At 40.7% G+C, this 21,362-nt stretch overlaps 1 protein-coding gene across 1 annotated transcript in view; it reads left to right on the top strand.

Moving 5' to 3' along the window:
• The window catches only part of C7H10orf67 (chromosome 7 C10orf67 homolog), a 152,697-nt gene that overhangs the window by 18,798 nt on the left and 112,537 nt on the right, over positions 1-21,362 (top strand). The window contains exons 3-4 of the mRNA XM_046013431.1: positions 3,624-3,767; positions 9,002-9,076. Coding sequence (XP_045869387.1) covers positions 3,624-3,767; positions 9,002-9,076 — 219 coding nt within the window. The remainder of the gene's footprint in view (positions 1-3,623; positions 3,768-9,001; positions 9,077-21,362) is intronic.

Here is a 21,362-nt window from a genome sequence, read left to right as displayed (position 1 = left end):
GAAATTATTTTCTGTCTTTTGTTCTACTGATTTATCTTCAAGTTCACACTCTTCCCCTTTGCCATCGTTATTCTTTTTTTTTTTAAGATTTTATTTTTCGTTTGAGAGAGACAGGGAGAGAGCACAAGCAGTGGGGAGAGGCAGAGGGAGAAGCAGACTCCCCTCTGAGTGGGGAGCCTGACACAGGACTCGATCCCAGACCTGGAGATAATGACCTGAGCTGAAGGCAAACACTTAACCATCTGAGCCACCCAGGTGCCCCTGTCATCTTTATTCTTCTATTAAACTGCTCCAGTGAATTTTAAACTTCAGACATTTTAGTTTTCAACTCTTGAATTTCTGCTTGTTTTCTTTATTGTAGTTTCTGTTTCTCTGCTGATACTGCCTATTTTTCCCCCATTTGTTATAAGTATATATTTTCTTTACTCACTTTCTTTACTAACTGCATAGTTAAAATAGCTGCTTTAAAATCATTGCCTATGGGGTGCCTGGGTGGCTCAGTGGGTTAAAGCCTCTGCCTTCAGCTCGGGTCGTGATCCCAGGGTCTGGGATCGAGTCCTACATCGGGCTCTCTGCTCTGTGGGGAGTCTGCTTCCACCTCTCTCTCTGCCTGCCTCTCTGCCTACTTGTGATCTCTGTCTGTCAAATAAATAATTAAAATCTTTTTAAAAATAAATAAAATAAAATCATTGCCTAATAATTCCAACATTTGGGTAATACTGGTTTTGGTCTCAATGATCTTTTTGGGGGGGACTGAATCACATTTTCCTGTTTGTTTTTTTAAGCAGGTATTTTGAATTACTCCTTGGGTACTGTGAATGTTATGTCCTGGCTTCTGATATTTATGTATACATTCCCCCAAAGACTGTTGATATCTTTGTTTTGGCACATAATAAACTTGTTTGGATTCCAACTATAAATGTTTCTTGGTTGACAGCCCAAATCTCATTGGGCTGCTTGCAGTCTGTTCCATGTATGTGTGTTTTAGGGATTACGTAGAGGTTTGTTCTGAGTTTATATAGAGATTTTGCACTCCTTCTCTTTGGTTCTTTTCTTTTTAGGAACCCCACACAATTACATTCAGTATGTGTGATTGCTCTGTCTTTTTACTATTCAGACCATAAAGGCCAATGATTTCTAGTTGAGGTTTGGCTGCCTTGTGAGGTCATTCAACTCAGCTGCCCAAGCAGGCATCTCACCCTACATCAGTTCCTTCCTCTGACTTTTGAATCCCCTCCAGGAACTCCTGCTTCTGTTTATTCTCCAGAATAATGATTGTGTTTTGTTCATATTTTATCTAGAGTTTATAGTGATCTGTGGGAGTCTCACTTCCAGTGGAGTTTGTTTGACACATAGGATTTCTGTGCCTCCATTCCTCAGAACATGTAGTCCACACACGACTGGGTCTTCTAAAGGCAAAGTCGTCTCTGCCTGTCCCTGAAAATTAAGGAATTCCTTAAGATTTCACTGTTTTCAAATATTTTTAAAAATAATTTCTAAGCATAGTACCCTTCATGAGTTGACCACATGGTATAAAAAAATAGTCATAACTATTCAAACCTGGGCCTTCCATTTCTAGTCCTATGATGTTGGATTAGATAATCACTCAACCACCTGAAGTCTTATTACCCTCATCTGCAAAATAAAATATTTGCTGTAGTTTCAGGATACTAAAATGAGATTCTTTCCAGGATGCTAGTAAGCCAGGTCTCAAATTCCAAAGCGAGTTTGAGTTAGATTCCATTTGCAGGATTTGCAAGAGGAATGTTGCATTAGATCAATGACTCTTGGCTTTTGAAATAGATCAAGGATAATCAAAATAAAGGGGTCAGGAGGTGAAGGGAAAAATTACTGAGGTGATCAAGAAAGCATTATTGCTCTGCTCTTTATATGGGAAGAGTTACCAGAAGCAATCCTCCTCAACTCAAAGCTAGTAAGGCAGGCTTTATGGAAACTGAAGTATGTTTGCTGCTTTTGGAAAACACAGAGGCCTGGTGCTGACCAGTACTTAAAGAAGCTAAGAAGATGGAGTGGCTAAGTTGGGATCATTCTGTATTTCCAGGATTGTTGGGGTGAGGAATGTAGGATTGTTTCCCATTAACAACATGTGGCCTATGAAAGAGGAAGAGAGAGAGAGAGAGAAAGTACCTCGTCATGGGGTCATTCTGGGCACTATCCAGTAGAATGATCTAAAAGGACAGAGGACCCCCAACAGTAGGAAGAAGAAAAAAAAGAGTATTCTATATTCATAGGGTCTGAGGAAGGAGTAGCAGTGATCACCCAGTCTTATTTTGAATGTGTTTAACTCATGGTAATAATATTCTAAATTCCACCTTGAGGCTGTGTTTTGAGTGACAGTAGGATTTTATATTCCTAAGAATGAGCAGAAAAGTCGTGGAATTGACTAAAGTTCCCATTCAGGGCAGGGGAAGATTGCCTAGTGAATACATTTTTTTTAAAGATTTTATTATTTTATTTATTTGACAGAGAGAGAGAGATCACAAGAAGGCAGAGAGGCAGGCAGAGAGAGGAAGGGAAGCAGGCTCTCTGCTAAGCAGAGAGCCCGATGCGGGGCTCGATCCCAGGACCCTGAGATCATGACCTGAGCCGAAGGCAGCGGCTTAACCCACTGAGCCACCCAGGCGCCCCTAGTGAATACATTTTAAATAGATGGTGGAAGACAAAAGTACTACTTGTATGTTTTGGTGATCAGAAATGATTCTTAGTCAACATGCTCATTATACATTAAAGTGCTTGGCTAGTAAATTCACAACAAATGTTGATTTTTGCCTATCTATTCTGATTTAATATCCACATCTTGGACTATACCTTTTGAGGTATAATAAAGTGTTGTTGTTAGCCCAGGTATTTTATTCTGCATGGGAAGAAACCACCAGGAACCTTCTCTCCCTTATGCCATTAGCAGATGTTAATTTAGCAGATTAACTGGGGTTCTCCAATGTATCATATTCCAGAGGTGCAGGGCAGGCCCCTGACTACATTCCAGGTCATAAGGCCATGTTGGGGAGGAAACAATTTTTCTTTACCTTTGAACATTCTTCTAGCTGGTTTAAGAATCAAATTGACAAGAGACAGATTAACAGGAGAAAAAAGCTTACTAAACTGTATACCTCCTGAATACATGTGAGAGACCCAGGAAAACTGAGTAACTCTCTGAAATGGCCTTAATTACCACTTCCAATTAAAGACAAAAGAAGATGTTGGGGGAGGAGAGGAGCAGTTATGGGAGGTTCTGAGGAAAAGCACAATAAGCAAGGTTTATTGTTTATGCATATGGTTACGTAGATTTAAATCAGCATAGGAGTTTCTAGAGATTTTAAGTCATCCCCCTCTTGCTGGTATAGCTAGGGAGGCACCCTTACAAGTGGAGATTTCCCTTCTAAATGTAAATGTCTCTTAGGAGAGGCTAACTTCTCAGTTTTGGAATTTCACCTGTGTTTGCAGTTTCTTAAAAATATCAGCCTAAAATAATCAATATGCCAAAGAGACATGTCTTAGAGTGGCAAAATTTGCTTCTCTAAACCCAGAACCAGGCAATGTACTAAAACCTTCATACAGAGTGCCCTTATTCCCTTCAATAATGTACGTTTTTCCAATTTCAGATTATTAGATCTCTTGAAGTGGATTTTGGGTTCCTCAAAGAATTGCTTCAGTTGAAATTTGAGGACCGTCTTAAAGAAGAGTCTTTTAATCTCTTCACTGCCCTACATGACAGGATCCTAACAATTGAAAAACATTATCAAGAGGTACAAGTTCTTTCATTTCCTTTGTTCTATATGTGGATTGATCTTGTGCTTAGATCAGTATCTACTACAGTTTTGAATTTAGCAACTCGTGAGGGCAATTTAATTTGCATATGTTGTGTCTCATATAAGAACTAATCCATATAATAGCTTTCCTTTGTGTCAGGAACTTTATAAGTACTCTGTATATAATTTAACCTAATCCTCACACTAACCTCACGAAGTAGGTGCGATTATTATCCCTCTCTCACGGATGAGGAAATTGAGGCCCAGGAAGTTTCATTAATTTGCTTAAGGCCACCAGTTAAACAACAGGGTTTATTTTCCTGGCCAGACAGTTTGATGCTTAAGATCTGGCTCTTAAGCACAATTTTATAGGATATTATTTGTGCTTATTATCTCTGTAGGAGCCCAAGGCTTGACAACTGTGCCGCTTCAAGGAATTTCCTAAAATCTTTGGTCAGGTTAGCATATTTGTCTGGCATTAAGAACAAGTATTGCTCTTCCTCAGTTATAAAACAAAGCAACCCCCCCTCTTCTATGGACCCCCCCCCCATTCTGGGAACCACACTAAGCCTTTTAAATGTGTTTCCTCCATAAGTCCCTCAAACAATGCTTAAATGAAACCCAGTTATCCCTGATCTACAGATAAGGAAACTGACATGCCAAGGTTAAGCAGCCTGCTTCAGGTCAGGCAGATTGAAAGTGGCACAATGATATTGAAATCCAATTCTGTCTGACTCTAAAATCTAATCGTTGTTTGCAGTCCATGCTGGAATCAGAACTGAAATCAGAATCAAGGTTTGTAGGTTGTTTTTTTTTAATGTACTGTCTTTCATTCTTATCCAAAACAATGGTCAACTGATAGGATTAATCAGAAAATGACTCTGATTTATGGCTAGGGGGCTCTAGATTTCTTTTTTTTTTTCCCCTTAAGATTTTATTTATTTATCTGACACACACAGAGAGAGATCACAAGTAGGCAGAGAAGCAGGCAGAGAGAGAGGGGAAAGCAGGCTCCCTGCCAAGCAGAGAACCCCAAGCTCGGCTCAATCCCAGGACCCTGAGATCGTGACCTGAGCGGAAGGCAGAGGCTTAATCCACTGAGCCACCCAGGCGCCCCTAGATTTCTTTTTATGAGCATATCCCATTCGAAAGGTACAAGGACCAGGAGAGGATATGAATTACAAATAGGATTTACTATTTTTAAAAGCATCTCTAGGAAGACACTAAAAAGACTTAAATGAGGTAGAAACCAGAGATACAGTAGAACGTATCAATGAAACTAGAAGCTGGTTTTTTGAAAGAATCAATAAGATCGATAAACCATTGGCCACAATAATCCAAAAGAAAAGAGAGAAAGCCCAAATTAATAAAATTATGAATGAAAAGGGAGAGATCACAACTAACACCAAGGAAATAGAAACAATCATCAGAAATTATTACCAACAGTTATATGCCAATAAGCTAAGCAACCTAGATGAAATGGATGCATTCCTGGAAAACTACAAACTCCCAAAATTGAACCAGGAAGAAATTGACAACCTGAATAGACCGATATCTAGGAATGAGATTGAAGCAGTGATCAAAAACTTCCCAAAAAACAAGAGCCCAGGACCTGACGGATTCCCTGGGGAATTCTACCAAACTTTCAAAGAAGAAATAACCCCAATTCTCCTGAAGCTGTTCCAAAAAATTGAAGCAGAAGGACAACTTCCAGACTCTTTTTATGAAGCCAACATTACCCTGATCCCCAAACCAGGCAAAGACCCTACCAAAAAGGAGAATTTCAGACCAATATCACTGATGAATATGGATGCAAAGATTCTCAACAAGATCCTAGCAAACAGGATCCAGCAACACATTAAAAAGATTATCCACCATGACCAGGTGGGATTCATTCCTGGGTTGCAAGGTTGGTTCAACATTTGCAAATCAATCAATGTGATAGAACAAATCAATAAGAGAAGAGAGAAGAACCACATGGTCCTCTCAATTGATGCAGAAAAAGCATTTGACAAAATCCAGCATCCGTTCCTGATGAAAACGCTTCAAAGTATAGGGATAGAGGGAACATTCCTGAACTTCATAAAATCTATCTATGAAAGACCCACAGCAAATATCATCCTCAATGGGAAAAAGCTTGCAGCCTTCCCGTTGAGATCAGGAACACGACAAGGATGCCCACTCTCACCACTCTTGTTCAACATAGTATTAGAAGTCCTAGCAATGGCAATCAGACAACAAAGAGAAATAAAAGGTATCCAAATTGGCAAGGAAGAAGTCAAACTCTCTCTCTTCGCAGATGACATGATTCTTTATATGGAAAACCCCAAAGACTCCACCCCCAAACTACTAGAACTCATAGAGCAATTCAGTAACGTGGCAGGATACAAAGTCAATGTACAGAAATCAGTGGCTTTCTTATACACTAACAATGAAAATACAGAAAGGGAAATTAGAGAATCGATTCCATTTACTATAGCACCAAGAACCATAAGATACCTGGGAATAAACCTAACCAAAGAGGTAAAGGACCTGTACTCGAGGAACTACAGAACACTCATGAAAGAAATTGAAGAAGACACAAAAAGATGGAAGACCGTTCCATGCTCTTGGATTGGAAGAATAAACATTGTTAAAATGTCTATACTGCCTAGAGCAATCTATACTTTTAATGCCATTCCGATCAAAATTCCACCGGTATTTTTCAAGGAGCTGGAGCAAATAATCCTAAAATTTGTATGGAATCAGAAGAGACCCCGAATTGCTAAGGAAATGTTGAAAAACAAAAACAAAACTGGCGGCATCACGTTACCCGATTTCAAGCTTTACTACAAAGCTGTGATCACCAAGACAGCGTGGTACTGGCATAAAAACAGACACATAGACCAGTGGAACAGAGTAGAGAGCCCAGATATGGACCCTCAACTCTATGGTCAAATAATCTTCGACAAAACAGGAAAAAATATACAATGGAAAAAAGACAGTCTCTTCAGTAAATGGTGCTGGGAAAACTGGACAGCGATACGTAGAAGAATGAAACTCGACCATTCTCTTACACCATACACAAAGATAAACTCGAAATGGATAAAAGACCTCAACATGAGACAGGAATCCATCAGAATCCTAGAGGAGAACATAGGCAGTAACCTCTTCGATATCAGCCACAGCAACTTCTTTCAAGATATGTCTCCAAAGGCCAAGGAAACAAAAGTGAAAATGAACTTTTGGGACTTCATCAAGATCAAAAGCTTCTGCACAGCAAAGGAAACAGTCAACAAAACAAAAAGGCAACCCACGGAATGGGAGAAGATATTTGCAAATGACAGTACAGACAAAAGGTTGATATCCAGGATCTATAAAGAACTTCTCAAACTCAACACACACAAAAGAGATAATCATATCAAAAAATGGGCAGAAGATATGAATAGACACTTCTCCAACGAAGACATACGAATGGCTATCAGACACATGAAAAAATGCTCATCATCACTAGCCATCAGGGAGATTCAAATTAAAACAACATTGAGATACCACCTGACACCAGTTAGAATGGCCAAAATTAGCAAGACAGGAAACAACGTGTGTTGGAGAGGATGTGGAGAAAGGGGAACCGTCTTACACTGTTGGTGGGAATGCAAGTTAGTGCAGCCACTCTGGAGAACAGTGTGGAGATTCCTCAAGAAATTAAGAATAGAGCTTCCCTATGACCCTGCAATTGCACTGCTGGGTATTTACCCCAAAGATACAGATGTAGTGAAAAGAAGGGCCATCTGTACCCCAATGTTTATTGCAGCAATGGCTACGGTCGCCAAACTGTGGAAAGAACCAAGATGCCCTTCAACGGATGAATGGATAAGGAAGACGTGGTACATATACACAATGGAGTATTATGCCTCCATCAGAAAGGATGAATACCCAACTTTTGTAGCAACATGGACGGGACTGGAAGAGATTATGCTGAGTGAAATAAGTCAAGCAGAGAGAGTCAAGTATCATATGGTCTCACTTATTTGTGGAGCATAACAAATAACACGGAGGACATGGGGAGATGGAGAGGAGAGGGATTTGAGGAAAACTGGAAGGGGAGATGAACCATGAGAGACTATGGACTTTGAAAAACAACCAGAGGGTTTTGAAGGGGCGGAGGGGTGGGAGGTTGAGAAAGGAGGTGGTGGGTAATAGGGAGGGCACGTACTGCATGGAGCACTGGGTGTGATGCCAAAACAATGAACACTGTTATGCTGTAAATAAACAAATAAAAAAAAATACAGATAGGTAGATGAGATGGAGAAATAGATGTGGAAGTAGAGAAAAGGGAGAGACAGAGACAGAGAGACCAAATGTTTATATAGGGGTAATATGTTTAGAGGCGGTTTTATTTTATTCTTCTATCTAAATTATCTGTAAGACTTCTAAATACTTATAAATCGCGTATTTTAAAAATCATTTATGATTGTTCTATACCTGATTTTTTTGATCTTCTAATATTTCCGTGACTTTTTGTCTAAAAGCAATAAATTCTGGCTTAAATATATAAAGTGAAATAAAATGCTCAAATTATCTGTATTTATTTTATCCATTTGAGCTCTCTATTGCCTATAGTTAAGTATAAGTAAAAATTGAATGCAGCGTCGGGCACCTGGCTGGCTCAGGTTGGGTTGGGTGGCTGGCTCTTGATTTCAGCTCAGGTCATGATCTCAGGGTCACGAGATCGAGTCCTGTGTTAGGCTCTGTGGTCAGTGTAGAGTTTGCATGAGAGTCTCTCTCTCCCTCTCCTTCCCCTCTCCCTGCTCACACACGTTCACTCTCTCATGTGTGCTCTTTCTCTTAAAAACAAATTAACGAATTTTTTTAAGATTTTATTTATTTATTAGACACAGAGAGAGAGATCACAAGTAGGCAGAGAGAGAGGCAGAGAGAGAGGGGGCAGCAGGCTTCCCACTGAGCAGAGAGCCTGATGCAGGGCTCGATCGCAGGACCCTGAGATCATGACCCGAGCCGAAGGTAGAGGCTTAACCCACTGAGCCACCCAGGCGCCCCCACAAATCTTTTTAAAAAAAGATAGAATGCAATGTAATAGCTGTACTGCAGGAGAAATGATTACAAATTGGATTTTTCACAAGATTTGTGATGATCTGAATCTTGGTTTTATACGGGGTCCCTCAGTAGGGTGCAAGAGTCATATCTGGAAATACAGTATGGTTCTCACTGTACTTATTTTTGGTTTGCAGAATGAGGACATCTTAAGAAAATGCTACAATCAGCAGTTGGCCGATGCCATAGCTGTTATCAAAGGAATGTACAAGGTGGGTTTTCGGTGCTGTCATGGGTAGGGCCAGCTTCCCACCCTGTGAATGCAGAGTGGGGCTCACCGGGGGTTCCCAGTCTGTGTTTTTGGTTTTGAAGATCTGTCTGCCCCGTTTTCAGGTCACTGAAAAGGGATCAGGCCTGAGACTGTTCACACTCACATTAAATTGACCAAAATAACACTTTATTGTGATAGGTAGCAATTTGCAGAGACTGGAGAATTCCAGTCTGGTGTCTGGGTAAGTGAGGAAGTAATCCAAGGTCTGTTTGGTGAGCATGCGGTTGGATAGAAGGTCAGATAGTCCCAGCGAGTTCATCGCGGTTGTCGTAACTCCCCATGTTACTTTTCTACTGATGAGGACAGGTTTTATCTGCCAGACACGGCGCTTCACTCTCCTACACAATGGGAACATGCACAGTTTTCAATGATTTCCTTTTAGGGTTCATAGAACCAAGTGCTTCCTTTAGATTTGATAACTTTCAAATCTTGTCTTTCATTTTGTTAAACCTCTGGGAAGAAATACTTTTTATTATGGCAAATTGTTCATTGATTGCATACTTCTTTTCAGAGCGTTTATCACATTTGTGTTTAATTATGTAATTGCCGGTTACGTGTTCTGTTCCATGCCAGGCTGTAAGCCTGATGAGGGTAGGGATGTCTGTCTATTCACAGCTCTGCCTGCCTCTTCGCGCTGGGCCTGATGCATAATTGTGGGAGTGGGAGAGGGAGAAGCAGGCTTGCTGCCGAGCAGAGAGCTGTATGTGGGGCTGTATCCCGGGACCCTCAGATGAGGACCTGAGCCGAAGGCAGACGCTGAACCGACTGAGCCACCCAGCCTCCCCCCCCTGCTTCCTTTCCAGATATGGCATGAACACAAAGTCAGGTGCCTGACCAGTGTGACCTGACATTACATTGGCTCTGAGATTCGGGGAGGAGCTGATTCTTTGTCATTTTAACAAGCTTTCAGGAAGAAATATCCTCCTTCTTTCTTTCTTTGACATTGTTGGCTCCTGATGCTTGGAATTGCGGCAGCCAATCTGCAACCAAGGACTGAGGCACTTCGGATGTGCTAAAGGCAGCAGAGTGGAAAGATAGAAAGCACTGGGGTCCTTGAGGAGCATCACCGAGCAACTCAATAACTCTGGCCCTGCCCTGCCTCTGGCCCTTTCATTTCATGAGATAATACCCTTCTTCGTGTTTAAGCTGCTGGGTCAGTAATTGCCAGCTGAAAATATTCCAGAACCTACTGCTGTGACAACAATCTCTGTGACTCCGTGCCAGATGCGTTCCCAAAAGTGCAGTGACCCTGTCTTTCTCCCCTGCCGTGTTACCTCGCTCCTCTCCCGCACAGAGGCGGAGCCTAATTCCCCCTCCTTGAATCGGGGCTCGCCTTGGTGCCTTGCTCCTGGGTATAGAAAGGGCCACTGCACCAGTTCAGAGGCTAGGTCTAAAGAAGCTGTGCAGCTTCATTCTCATCCTCTTGGAACCTTTGCTGTCTGGATTCACCCTCTCTGAATCCAGCCGCTGTGTTGTGAGAAGCTCAAGCTGTTTGGAGGATCTACCTGTGGATCCTGGGTCCAGAGGCTCAGCCGAGCTCAGCTTTCAAGTCATCCAGCTCCCAGCCATTTTCTTTTTCCATCTGAGGTCCCAGGCATTACGGAGGAGAGACAAGACATCCCCTTGGGCTGGCCTTAATTCCTCGCCCCACGGAGCTCGAGAGCACGATAAACAGTTGTGGTTTCATGGCGCTAAGGTTGGGGAGATGCAGTAAATAGACGGCTGGCACAGCTCCCTTGCACTCACATCAATAAGCAACTTCCACATTGCCGTTGTTGTATATGTGCTGCCGAAGCGAGCACCACATTGCCGTTGTGGGACAGACGACCTCTGTAATAGTTCGGCCAGCACCACATGGCGTCCGGGTTCGTGCATGCTTCAGAACCAGGACCCTGGCTGGAGTCAGACTACTTGGCTTAGAGTCCTGGCTCGGTCACTTTATCATTATGTGACCCTAGGCGGAAGACTGAACCTCTCTGCCTCAATTTTGTCATCTGTCAAATGAGGATCGTAATAGTGCCCCCCTCACGGGCTTGTAATGAGGGTGGAATGAGGATGGGATGAACCGATCCCTGTGAAGCACTTACAGTGGCGCCTGCAACAAGATAAGCGCCGTCTGAGTGTCTGCCAACTCAACGAGCATTTCACGTGTTCGTGACGCTCCTTGGCATTGGTCATTTGTTGTGCTCCCTTAATTCTCTTAGCACTTAGACCGGTAGCTTTCTGACCACTGACTGCAGGTATGGGAAAGTGCCCTTAAGATAGCTATAATAATCATCTGTATCTGCTACGTTGAACCATAGGAAATTGCCACGTTTGGGTCCCAACATGCGAAATATCAGCAATTTCCTATGTTTCAACAGAGTAAACATACTTATCTTAATAGATAAAGGCAGCAACAAACTACATAAAATATTAGGCTGTGATATCTTTAAGTAGAAGAAATTCATCTTCAGTTTAACTGAACACATGTTGAGTGAGTACTGCGTGCTTGAGATATGGTGAATACTGACATTACAAAGATGAATGAGAGATGAATAGGGGTGAATTACAAACTTGGCCATGATGTACTTTGTTCATTGCAGAGATAAACGTATAAAGGAGATATGGAAAACCACAAAGGGAGTGGTTAGGTCTGCTTTCATGCTTTGGGAAGACTTCACAGAGAAGGTGATATTTGTGCTAGGCTTTAAAGTAAATTCTCAGTTGGTAGACAAGAAGTACAAAGGGATTCTAGGTAGACAGCATAGTGTCTATTAGTCAGGACATTTTCAGTGGCAAATGATACCTAATTCACACAGACATTAGTTAAAAGAATGTATTGGTTCATGTAACTGTAATGATAGTAATGACTTCAGGAAAAGCTGGATCTAGGTGCTCAAATAATCTTATCTTGTCCATAAAATTATGGACAACCATCTCTGATGGTTTGATTTCTTCACATGAGAGCAACCTTAGGTAGAGCATCTCTTTCTAAATAGTTCCTACAAGAGTCTCAAGACTGACCCCGACCAATCTGACCTAGTTATTGTCCCCTACCCCTCACTGCAAGCCAAACCAGAGTGACATGCCCATCCCAGGAAGTAATATCAAGGAAAGTGTTTAACCATGTAGAAAAGAGAGGTTTTGGTACCTAAAGGAGTGATGTTGGGTAGGCAAAACTTTAGGCAAACTGGCTTCCCACTTCCAATAGCATGTGGAAAGGCAAATAAGACCTGGTCAGATTGCTGACTGTTGCACAGCCCCACATGGTAGCCGGTACCCATAGGTGGCTATTAAAATTGAAGTTGAAATTAAATGAAAAATTCAGTTCCTGGGTTGCATTAGCCATAGATTTCCCAGCAATATTCTGTGAAGCCGAATAACTTAGGAGAATTCATGAAAGTTTGCACAGGTACATTTGATTTTATTTTATCTTTATGCTTTTATTAATAACAGTGAAAGAGCTATGCTTTACTGACTGCTTTCTTTGTGCAGGGAGTTTAGATGTATCGTTTTATTTGGTCTTCACATGAGCAAGTGGCAAGAACCAGGACCCCACCACAATTCCTCAATTTCTAATGTGGCACAGAGAGTGGTGGTAAGAACAAGAGCCCCGTTACAGTCGTGTATTCTTATTTGGTGCTCTTGCTAATTACAAGGTGTAAATTACGTCACTATGGAAGTGCCTGTGTTATCCAGCTCATCCAAAATGTGGTGCCCAGAGATGAAGTTCAAGTATCTTTTGCCTGGTTCAGCCCCATGAAATAAGCGTTTGAGGTGGGCAGTAGTATCCTCATTGGCTAACTTAAGAAACTGAGCCAAGGTGACATTAAGCAATTTGCCCAAGGCCACAGAGCTGGTCGGTGGTGGAGCTGGGAGTCCAGTTCCCATCCGTGTCTCTACAGTTGTTCCACAGAAAATGGGAAATGCTTGAATTTTCTGAGCAGGAGAAAGAGAGGTGCCTCTGTACCCTTCTAGGTGGATACTCCTGTAAGGGCGTTAAAATGTGTTGGGGAAATGGAGACAGAGATTTCCCTCTAGGAAGACAGAAGCCATGGAGAGTTTCCTCAGTGCCCAGTGCAGTGCTTGGATTTTAATAAATATTTATTGGAGAAAAATAGAAGAAAGAATGAGAAAGAGGGAAGGAAAGAAGATGAGCTACTATCTGTAGTTGAAGGGAGAATGTTGGCTAGTGGAGGGGAGGGACAAAAGGAATGATGTTCCGCCCTAGATTAAAAGAATTTCAAGAGACATCTCACTAAATGCATTATGCAGGACTAGTTAGGATCCTGCTTTGAACAACCGAACTGTTAGGAAAAAAGTTTCGAGATAATTAGAAAAATTTTATTATGGACTAGATATTAAATAATATTAAGAAACTGTTATTTTTGTTACTGTGTTGGTGGCAGTATGATTCCATGAGAAAATAAAGAAATCCTTAGTTATTAGAGATGAACTGGGAAGTATGTAGGGGTCAAAGACAAGATGTCTAGGATTCCCATAAAAATACGTAAGTACAGAATGGGTTGATAACTGTGTAATGGACTATTATAATTTTCTCTACTTTGGTGTATGTTTCATCATAAAAAGTAGACATATTTGAAAAATGTCCTTTAGTCCTCTTTCTTAGAGTTCAAGATAGAGTCTGAGCTCTCTTGCTTGGTCTATGCCTTCCTACCCTTGGGTGACCCTGGCCCCCTTGGCTCCCCAGGTTCATTCTGCTGCAGCTTTCAGACCCTCAAACCTACCAAATACATTTCTGCCTTGGCGCTAACCCCTGGAACCCTCTGGTCTCCGTCTTCATACTGCAGGTCAAGTGCGCCACCTCGGCTTCCTGTGATCACCACCGCTCAAGGACAGATCTTGCAGGCCAGTCTGTCCCTACCCTATCACCCCATTCTGTGGCCTTCAGAGCAGTTGCCTAAGATTGTCCTGTTCATGTTTATTTACCTTTGAGTGTTCTGGTTCACCCCACTAGACTCTCTGCTTTGGGAGGGCAGCCATCTTGGCTTCATACCTAGAGGCATGTAACAGGTGCTGGATAAGCCTCTGTTGAGACAATAAACACAGGAACAGATTAATGGGGAAGGGCTTTCTGAGCATGAATCTTTCCACAGCCATAAAGGAAAATAAAAATACACATAAAATGAAAAACTTCTTTACAACAAAAGAAAGTAAAAATAGTTTGACGAAAAATGAAGAACTCAGAAATCTGTGCAAATAAAATATGCAAATAATGTATTAATATTCCTGACATATTGAGAGCTCCTACCAATCATTAAGATAATGCTGAATAGGGGCATGTAGGTGGCTCAGTCGATTAAGCGTCTGACTGGTGATCTCAGCTCGGGTCATGATCTCAGGGTGGTGAGAATTTGAGCCCTGCATCAGGCTCTGCACTCAGCGGGGAATCTGCGTGAGATTCTTTCCTCCTCCCTCTCCCTCATGCACTCTCTCTCTAAATAAATAAAAATATCCAAATGGCCAACAGACTTACAAAAAATGTTCAACCTTATTAAAAATCAAACAAATGCAAATGAAGCAAAAAATACTATTTTCATCTATCCAACTGGCAGGAATTTAAAGATTGATATTACCTACTTTTGGCAAGGTGTGGGTTAATGAGTAAACACAATTATTGTGGAAGCTTAAATTGGTACCACCCATCTGGAAGAAAATTTAGCAAATTCTAAAAAAAAATTTAAATGTGCATTTATTTTGACCTAGTAATCCCAATTTAAGGGTATAAAAATACATATACAATGACTAGCATTGTTAACTAGTTTTTAATAGTTTATATTTAAACTTATATTTATATAAGTTTAACTTATATTTATATAAGTTTATAAGTTTAACTTATATTTATATAAGTTTAAATATAAATCAATAATAATTAAATATAAATTAAATATAAATTAATAATAATTTAAATATGCATGTAATTTAAATATTATTAATAATTAAATTATTAATTAAATAATAATTAATTTAATAAATAAGTAAATTAAAATTAATAATTAAATAATTAAATTTAATTTAAAAATAATAAGTTTAAATATTAAATTTATATTTAATAGATTAATGGAATCATTAATGACATAAATGATAGAAAGTACCCATTTAAACTAAGGTAAATTCATATGTATTACTATGATAATACATATGAAATGATAGAAAGTACCCATTTAAACTAAGGTAAATTCATGTGTATTACTATGAGATACTATGAAAGCATTTCCAAGATACATTTTAATTGAAAAAAATGTGGCAGAACAACACAATATTGGAGACCATGCAGAATGTCTGGAGAATGAGGGAGAAAAAGAAACATTTTAATTTAAAGTTTCTGTACTTTTATAACAAGTCATGCTTCCATTTTTTTCTAACATGTGTCAGTAAAAAGAAGTATCATTTCAGTTGTAATACATTTCTTTTTTCCCCTACCCTTTCTCTTTTTTCTTTCTTTTCCTTGACATTGACTTTTACAATAATTAAGGCCGTTGTCTTTCAAAATGTCACGCGTTCTGTATCTGTTAGTTTGCTTCCTCAGGGGAATGTGTCATTTGTTCCTTTGTTTTCCATATTTCTCATAAATTAGAATTTAACTCTAAAATCTTGGTTAGAATCAAATTCAAATTTATACTTTGACAAGAATGGCTTACTGGCAGGGCTTTTAAAAAGTGGACTCCTACTTGCAGTGTAGTTTACACACATAAAAGTACACAGATTTTAAAGGTACAACTCAAATTTTTGTTAAAAAGAGGAATATAGGGGCGCCTGGGTGGCTCAGTGGGTTAAGCCGCTGCCTTCGGCTCAGGTCATGATCTCAGGGTCCTGGGATCGAGTCCCGCATCGGGCTCTCTGCTCAGCGGGGAGCCTGCTTCCCCATCTCTCTGCCTGCCTTTCTGCCTACTTGTGATCTCTGTCTGTCAAATAAATAAATAAAATCTTTAAAAATAAATAAATAAAAATAAAATTTAAAAAAAGAGGAATATACCCAAATAATCATGATTTAGATCAAGAATTAGAGTATTATGACACCTTCCACCTCTCCAAAGGTTACTATGATCTGACTTCTGTCACAGGGTTTGTTTTGCTTATGTTTGGGTTTTAATGTAAATAAAGCCGTACAACACTTGCTTCTTTATGTCTGACTTTAATTATTGGACGTGACGTTTGTAAGATTTATCCATATTGTTGCACATAGCAGTATTTGCACATGGAAATACTTTGTTCTTTCTCATTGCTGGACAGTATTCTGTTGTATAAACGTTCTTGCACATATCTTTTTTTTTAAGATTTTTTTTAACATAATCTCTATACCCAACAGGGGGCTCAAGCTTATAACTCCAAGATCAAGAGTTATGTGCTCTACAACTGAGCCAACCAGGAGCCCCTCTTGTACATATCTCTTATATGTATGTATGTACGTATATAGAGAGAGGGCATCAGCAGGAGAGGAAGAGGCAGACGGAGAAAGAATCTCAAGCAGACTCTCCACTGAGCTCAGAGCCCGACATGGAGCTCGATCTCATGACCCCCAAGATCAAACGCAACCTGAAACCAAGAGTTAGATGCCCACCTAACTGAGCCACCCAGCCGCCCCACATATCTTTTAATGCACTACGTATGCATTTCTTTGGGGCTATACTTAAGTAGAATTGCTAAATCACAGAGTAGGCACATTTTCAGCGTTAGTGGATGCTGTTTTCTAAGGTTTCTACTGTTTTTCTTTTTTTTTTTTTAAGATCTTTAAAATTTATTTAACAGGTAGGCAGAGAGGCAGGCAGAGAGAGAGGAAGGGAAGCAGATCCCCTGCTGAGCAGAGAGCCCGATGTGGGGCTCGATCCCAGGACCCTGGGATCATGACCTGGGCCAAAGGCAGAGGCTTTAACCCACTGAGCCACCCAGGTGCCCCTCTGCTGTTTTTCTAAGTTATACCAATTTTGACTCCTTTCAGAGACGTGGAAGTGTTCCAGCTGCTCCGTACTCTTCATTAGTTCTATCGCTCTTTTAGATTTTTAACTCTTTTTTTAAAATATTTTTTTAAATATTTTATTTTATTTATTTGACAGAGAGAAATCACAACTAGGCAGAGAGGCAGGCAGAGAGAGGGGAGGAAGCAGGCTCCCCGCGGAGCAGAGAGCCTGATGCGGGGCTCGATCCCAGGACCCTGGGATCATGACCTGAGCGGAAGGCAGCGGCTTTAACCCACTGAGCCACCGAGGCACCCCTAGATTTTAACTCTTTTTGTGAGTGTGTAGAGGTATCTGTGTCTAACATGTATTTTTTCAAGATTACTAAGGTTGCTGGAAAGAGAATACATGACAGGAAAGCAAGAGTGGGAATAAGAACAGTGAGAGGTTGTTTCAGTCATCTCTGTAGGTGATGGTGGTGGTTTGGAATAGGATGGGAGCAATGGAAATAGAAAGAAGTGGATGAATTTGGGATATATTTTAGAGGTAGAACCAATAAGGTTTCCCAATGTGGGAGAGGAACAAAAGGGAGAAATCCATGGGGCACCTGGGTGGCTCAGTGGGTTAAAGCCTCTGCCTTCGGCTCAGGTCATGATCCCAGGTCCTGGGTTCGAGTCCCGCATCAGGCTCTCTGCTCGGCAGGGAGCCTGCTTCTACCTCTCTCTCTGCCTGCCTCTCTGCCTACTTGTGATCTCTGTCTGTCAAATGAATAAATAAACTCTTTAAAAAAAAAAAAAGGAGAAATCCTAGGTAGCTCCTAGCTTTTTGATTTGAACAGCTGGAAGCCCGGTTCACATTGATGACTGGAGGAGTCTTGTGGAAGAAGAGTATTGTGAACTCAGGGAGTGGATCCTGTTCAAAGTAAGCTTCACAAGAGTAGGGTTCTTGGTTTGTACCTTTCACTTATGTATCCCAAGCACCTACCATATTAACCGACACAAAGTAAGCAATTAGAAGTATTTGCTGAACAAATGAATGAATTATATATGTCTTAGTGGTAATATCTGGCAATTAGTTGAATGTATGAGTTTAGAAGTCTATGGAGAAACAGGTTAGAGATATGTATCTGAGAGTCATCACCGTAATAGATTTAAAGCTATAGGACTAGATGAGATCACCCAGGGAGAAAGTGTATTTATATGAGGTTAGGACAAATGAGGGGTTGTCGGAGAGGCAGTAGAAAAAGCAGGGGAGTGCGGTGCCACAGAGATCAAGAGAAGAGAAGGTTTCAAGAAGGATGGTCAGTGGTTTCAAACACACTGAGACCTGAGTAAGCTGAGAGTCAGCAAGTGACACTGGCGATATTAACTCTGGCATCACCGCGGATCCCAGGAAGAACATCAGAGTGGAGCGATAGGGGCGGACATTCGGTAGGAATGGGTCGAAGATCGAGTGTGGACTGAGGACATTGAGAAAGGAAATAAAGGGATGGGGCTGTGGCTGGAAGGCTGGAGTGAGAAGTTAGGGTCAAGGGACATTTTTTAAAAAAGAAGGGATACTAGAAAATGCATATATGCAGATGGGAAAGGTCCAGAACTGAGGGATAAATCGATGATGTAATAGACAGAAAATAAGGTGCAGCGGGGAGTAGTGGAGGAGGCCAGAGCAGAGGAGATCCACTGCAGAAGTGGAAGGATTGTTCTCAAGGGCAACAAGGATTCTCCATCATGGTACAGAAGTGTATGGGCTGGGAGCTCCTGAGTGGTTCAGTTGGTAAATCGTCCTACTCTTGATTTCAGCTCAGGTCATGATCTCATGGTCATGAGTTTGAGCCCCATATCAGGCTCTGCTCATTGGAGAGTTTGCTTGAGATTCTCTCTCTCCTTCTCCCTCTGAAATAAATAAATCTTTTAAAGAAGGAGTGTTATGAGCTGAACTGTGTCCCTCCAAAATTCAGAGTTGAAGTCCTAGCTTCCAACACGTCAGAATGTGACTGTGTTTGGAGGTAAGGCCTTTGAAAAAACCATGAGTGGATCTGTGAGGTCATATGAGTGGTCTCTGATCCAGTTTGACTGGTGTCCTTATAAGAACAGGAGATTGGGGGGCGCCTGGGTGGCTCAGTGGATTAGGCCACTGCCTTCGGCTCAGGTCATGATCTCAGGGTCCTGGGATCGAGCCCCGCATCGGGCTCTCTGCTCCGCGGGGAGCCTGCTTCCTCCTCTCTCTCTGCCTGCCTCTCTGCCTACTTGTGATCTCTCTCTCTGTCAAATAAATAAATAAAAATTAAAAAAAAAAAAGAACAGGAGATTGGGACACAGACACATACAGAGGGAATATTCTGTGAGGACAAAGGGAGAAGATAGTCATCTGCAAGCCAAGGAGAGACCTCAGCAGAAACCAACTCTTGATCTCAAACTTCCAGCCTCTAATACTGTGAGAAAAATTTCTTTTGGTTAAGCCCCTCAGCCTTTGGAGCTGTGTTGTAGCTGCTCTAGCAAACCAACACAAGAAGGGAGAATGAAATACACAGACAGCTACAGGCAACTTAAGGATTTGGCAATGAGCTCTAGGCTGGCTTCTGTCTTAATGAAGGCAGAGACATGACCACAGGCTGAATCTGAAAGAAGTTGGAGGAAGTAAGAGAGAGAAAAGAGAAAATTGGAAAATATTCTGCATTTTTAAAAAATCCACATTTTTATGTTTTGATGTTTTAAGTCTGTTTTGTACACATTGTTGGGTCTTTTTTAACTGGCGGACATTAACTTCTTACATATAAATATCTAGTTTGCAAAATTTGATATAAACTACCTGACTATATAATAATTTATCATTTTTAAATTGCTTTTATTAGGGGCACCTGGGTCGCTCAGTCTGTTAAGCGGCTGACTCTAGATTTCAGCTCAGGTCATGATCTCAGGGCCCTGGAATCGAGGCCTGGAGCCCTGTGGCGGGCCTCATGATCAGGAGGGAGTCTATTTCAGGATTCTGTCTCTCTCTACTTTTGTCCCTCCCCCTGCTCATGCATGCTTTCTTTCTCCCTTTTTCAAATAAATAAATCTTTAAATAAATTTCCTTTATTAAATTTTTAATAGGAACAAAAGAATATTTATAAAATATAATTGCAAAAGAAATCATGGTAAAACCAAATACCCACGGAACAACTGCTCTATTTAAGGAAAAAGACATTACCAGTGTCTTTGATATCCTATGTATACCCTTCCCCGGACCCATCTCTACTGCCGTCCATGTCCAAAGAGAACTATAATCATGAATTTGTGCTTAGTAATCCCTTCATTTTTATTGTTTGCCCTTAAATTTATAATTCCAAATGAATTATCAAATCTTCCATTTTGAACTTTTTATATATGTATTTATATAACAAATATATATTCAAAATAATATTGCATGTATGTGTTCTTCTTGACTTTTGTTCTGAATTTATGTTTCTGAGACTCATCCTTCTTGATATGTATACCTAGCCTCCGTTCATTTTCACTGTATTATTATTCCCCAATATTCTTATCTGTCACGGTAGTACTCTTTGCTGTAATTGCAGTTTCGATTCGTAAAAGTTCTTATACCATCTCATGCGTACATGTGCAAGGGTGCTCTTAAAGTATATTCCTAAGAGTAGAATTGTAATTTCCTATTTACTAGAAAATGCCAGAGTCTTCTAAAGTGAGTGTAATAAAAGACGTTCCCTTCAGCAGTACGTAAAAATATTTGTTACTCTGTTTCTTCACGGAGACTTGATTTTTTTCAGACATTTTAGTTTTTGTTGATCTTAATGGACCTGAAACCGTATCTCGTTGTGTTTTCAATGAGTTCCCTTGATTATTAATAAGATTAATGACTTTTCCCTATGCATATTGATTATTCAGATTTCTTGTTCTGTGAAGTGCCTGTTTAAGTTCCTTTTTTGGTTATTTGTTTTCTTTAATTAATAAGAGGGTTTTGTTAAACTTAAAAATCAAACTGCCACTTATTTTACCAAAGATGGGGTTTATTTGGGAATAGCAGAGAATGGCAACCCGGGACAGGCAAGCTATGGTAAAACCATAGGCAAGTCCACCCAACAAAGGAGAGGAATGCTCTTTTATAGAGGAAACTGGGAAGTTGGGAAGGCTTTTATAAACAAAAAGCCCATTGGAGTAAAGTGAGAGTTCAAAGTATAGTGGCTTTTCAGTGGCTGAGTTGTGACTGTCTGTCATAGGCTGGACTGTTTTTTGGGGGGCAAGTACGGGGAGGAGGAGGAAGCCTTCCTTTCTCCTGCCTGATAGTGAAGTAGGATCCACTTCCAAGGTCTACCTCTTCCTGGTGGATCTGCAA

The sequence above is a fragment of the Meles meles genome, chromosome 7 (genome assembly GCF_922984935.1).
Source record: "Meles meles chromosome 7, mMelMel3.1 paternal haplotype, whole genome shotgun sequence".
Lineage (NCBI taxonomy): Eukaryota > Metazoa > Chordata > Mammalia > Carnivora > Mustelidae > Meles > Meles meles.
This window is presented reverse-complemented; position numbering and strand designations above follow the sequence as displayed.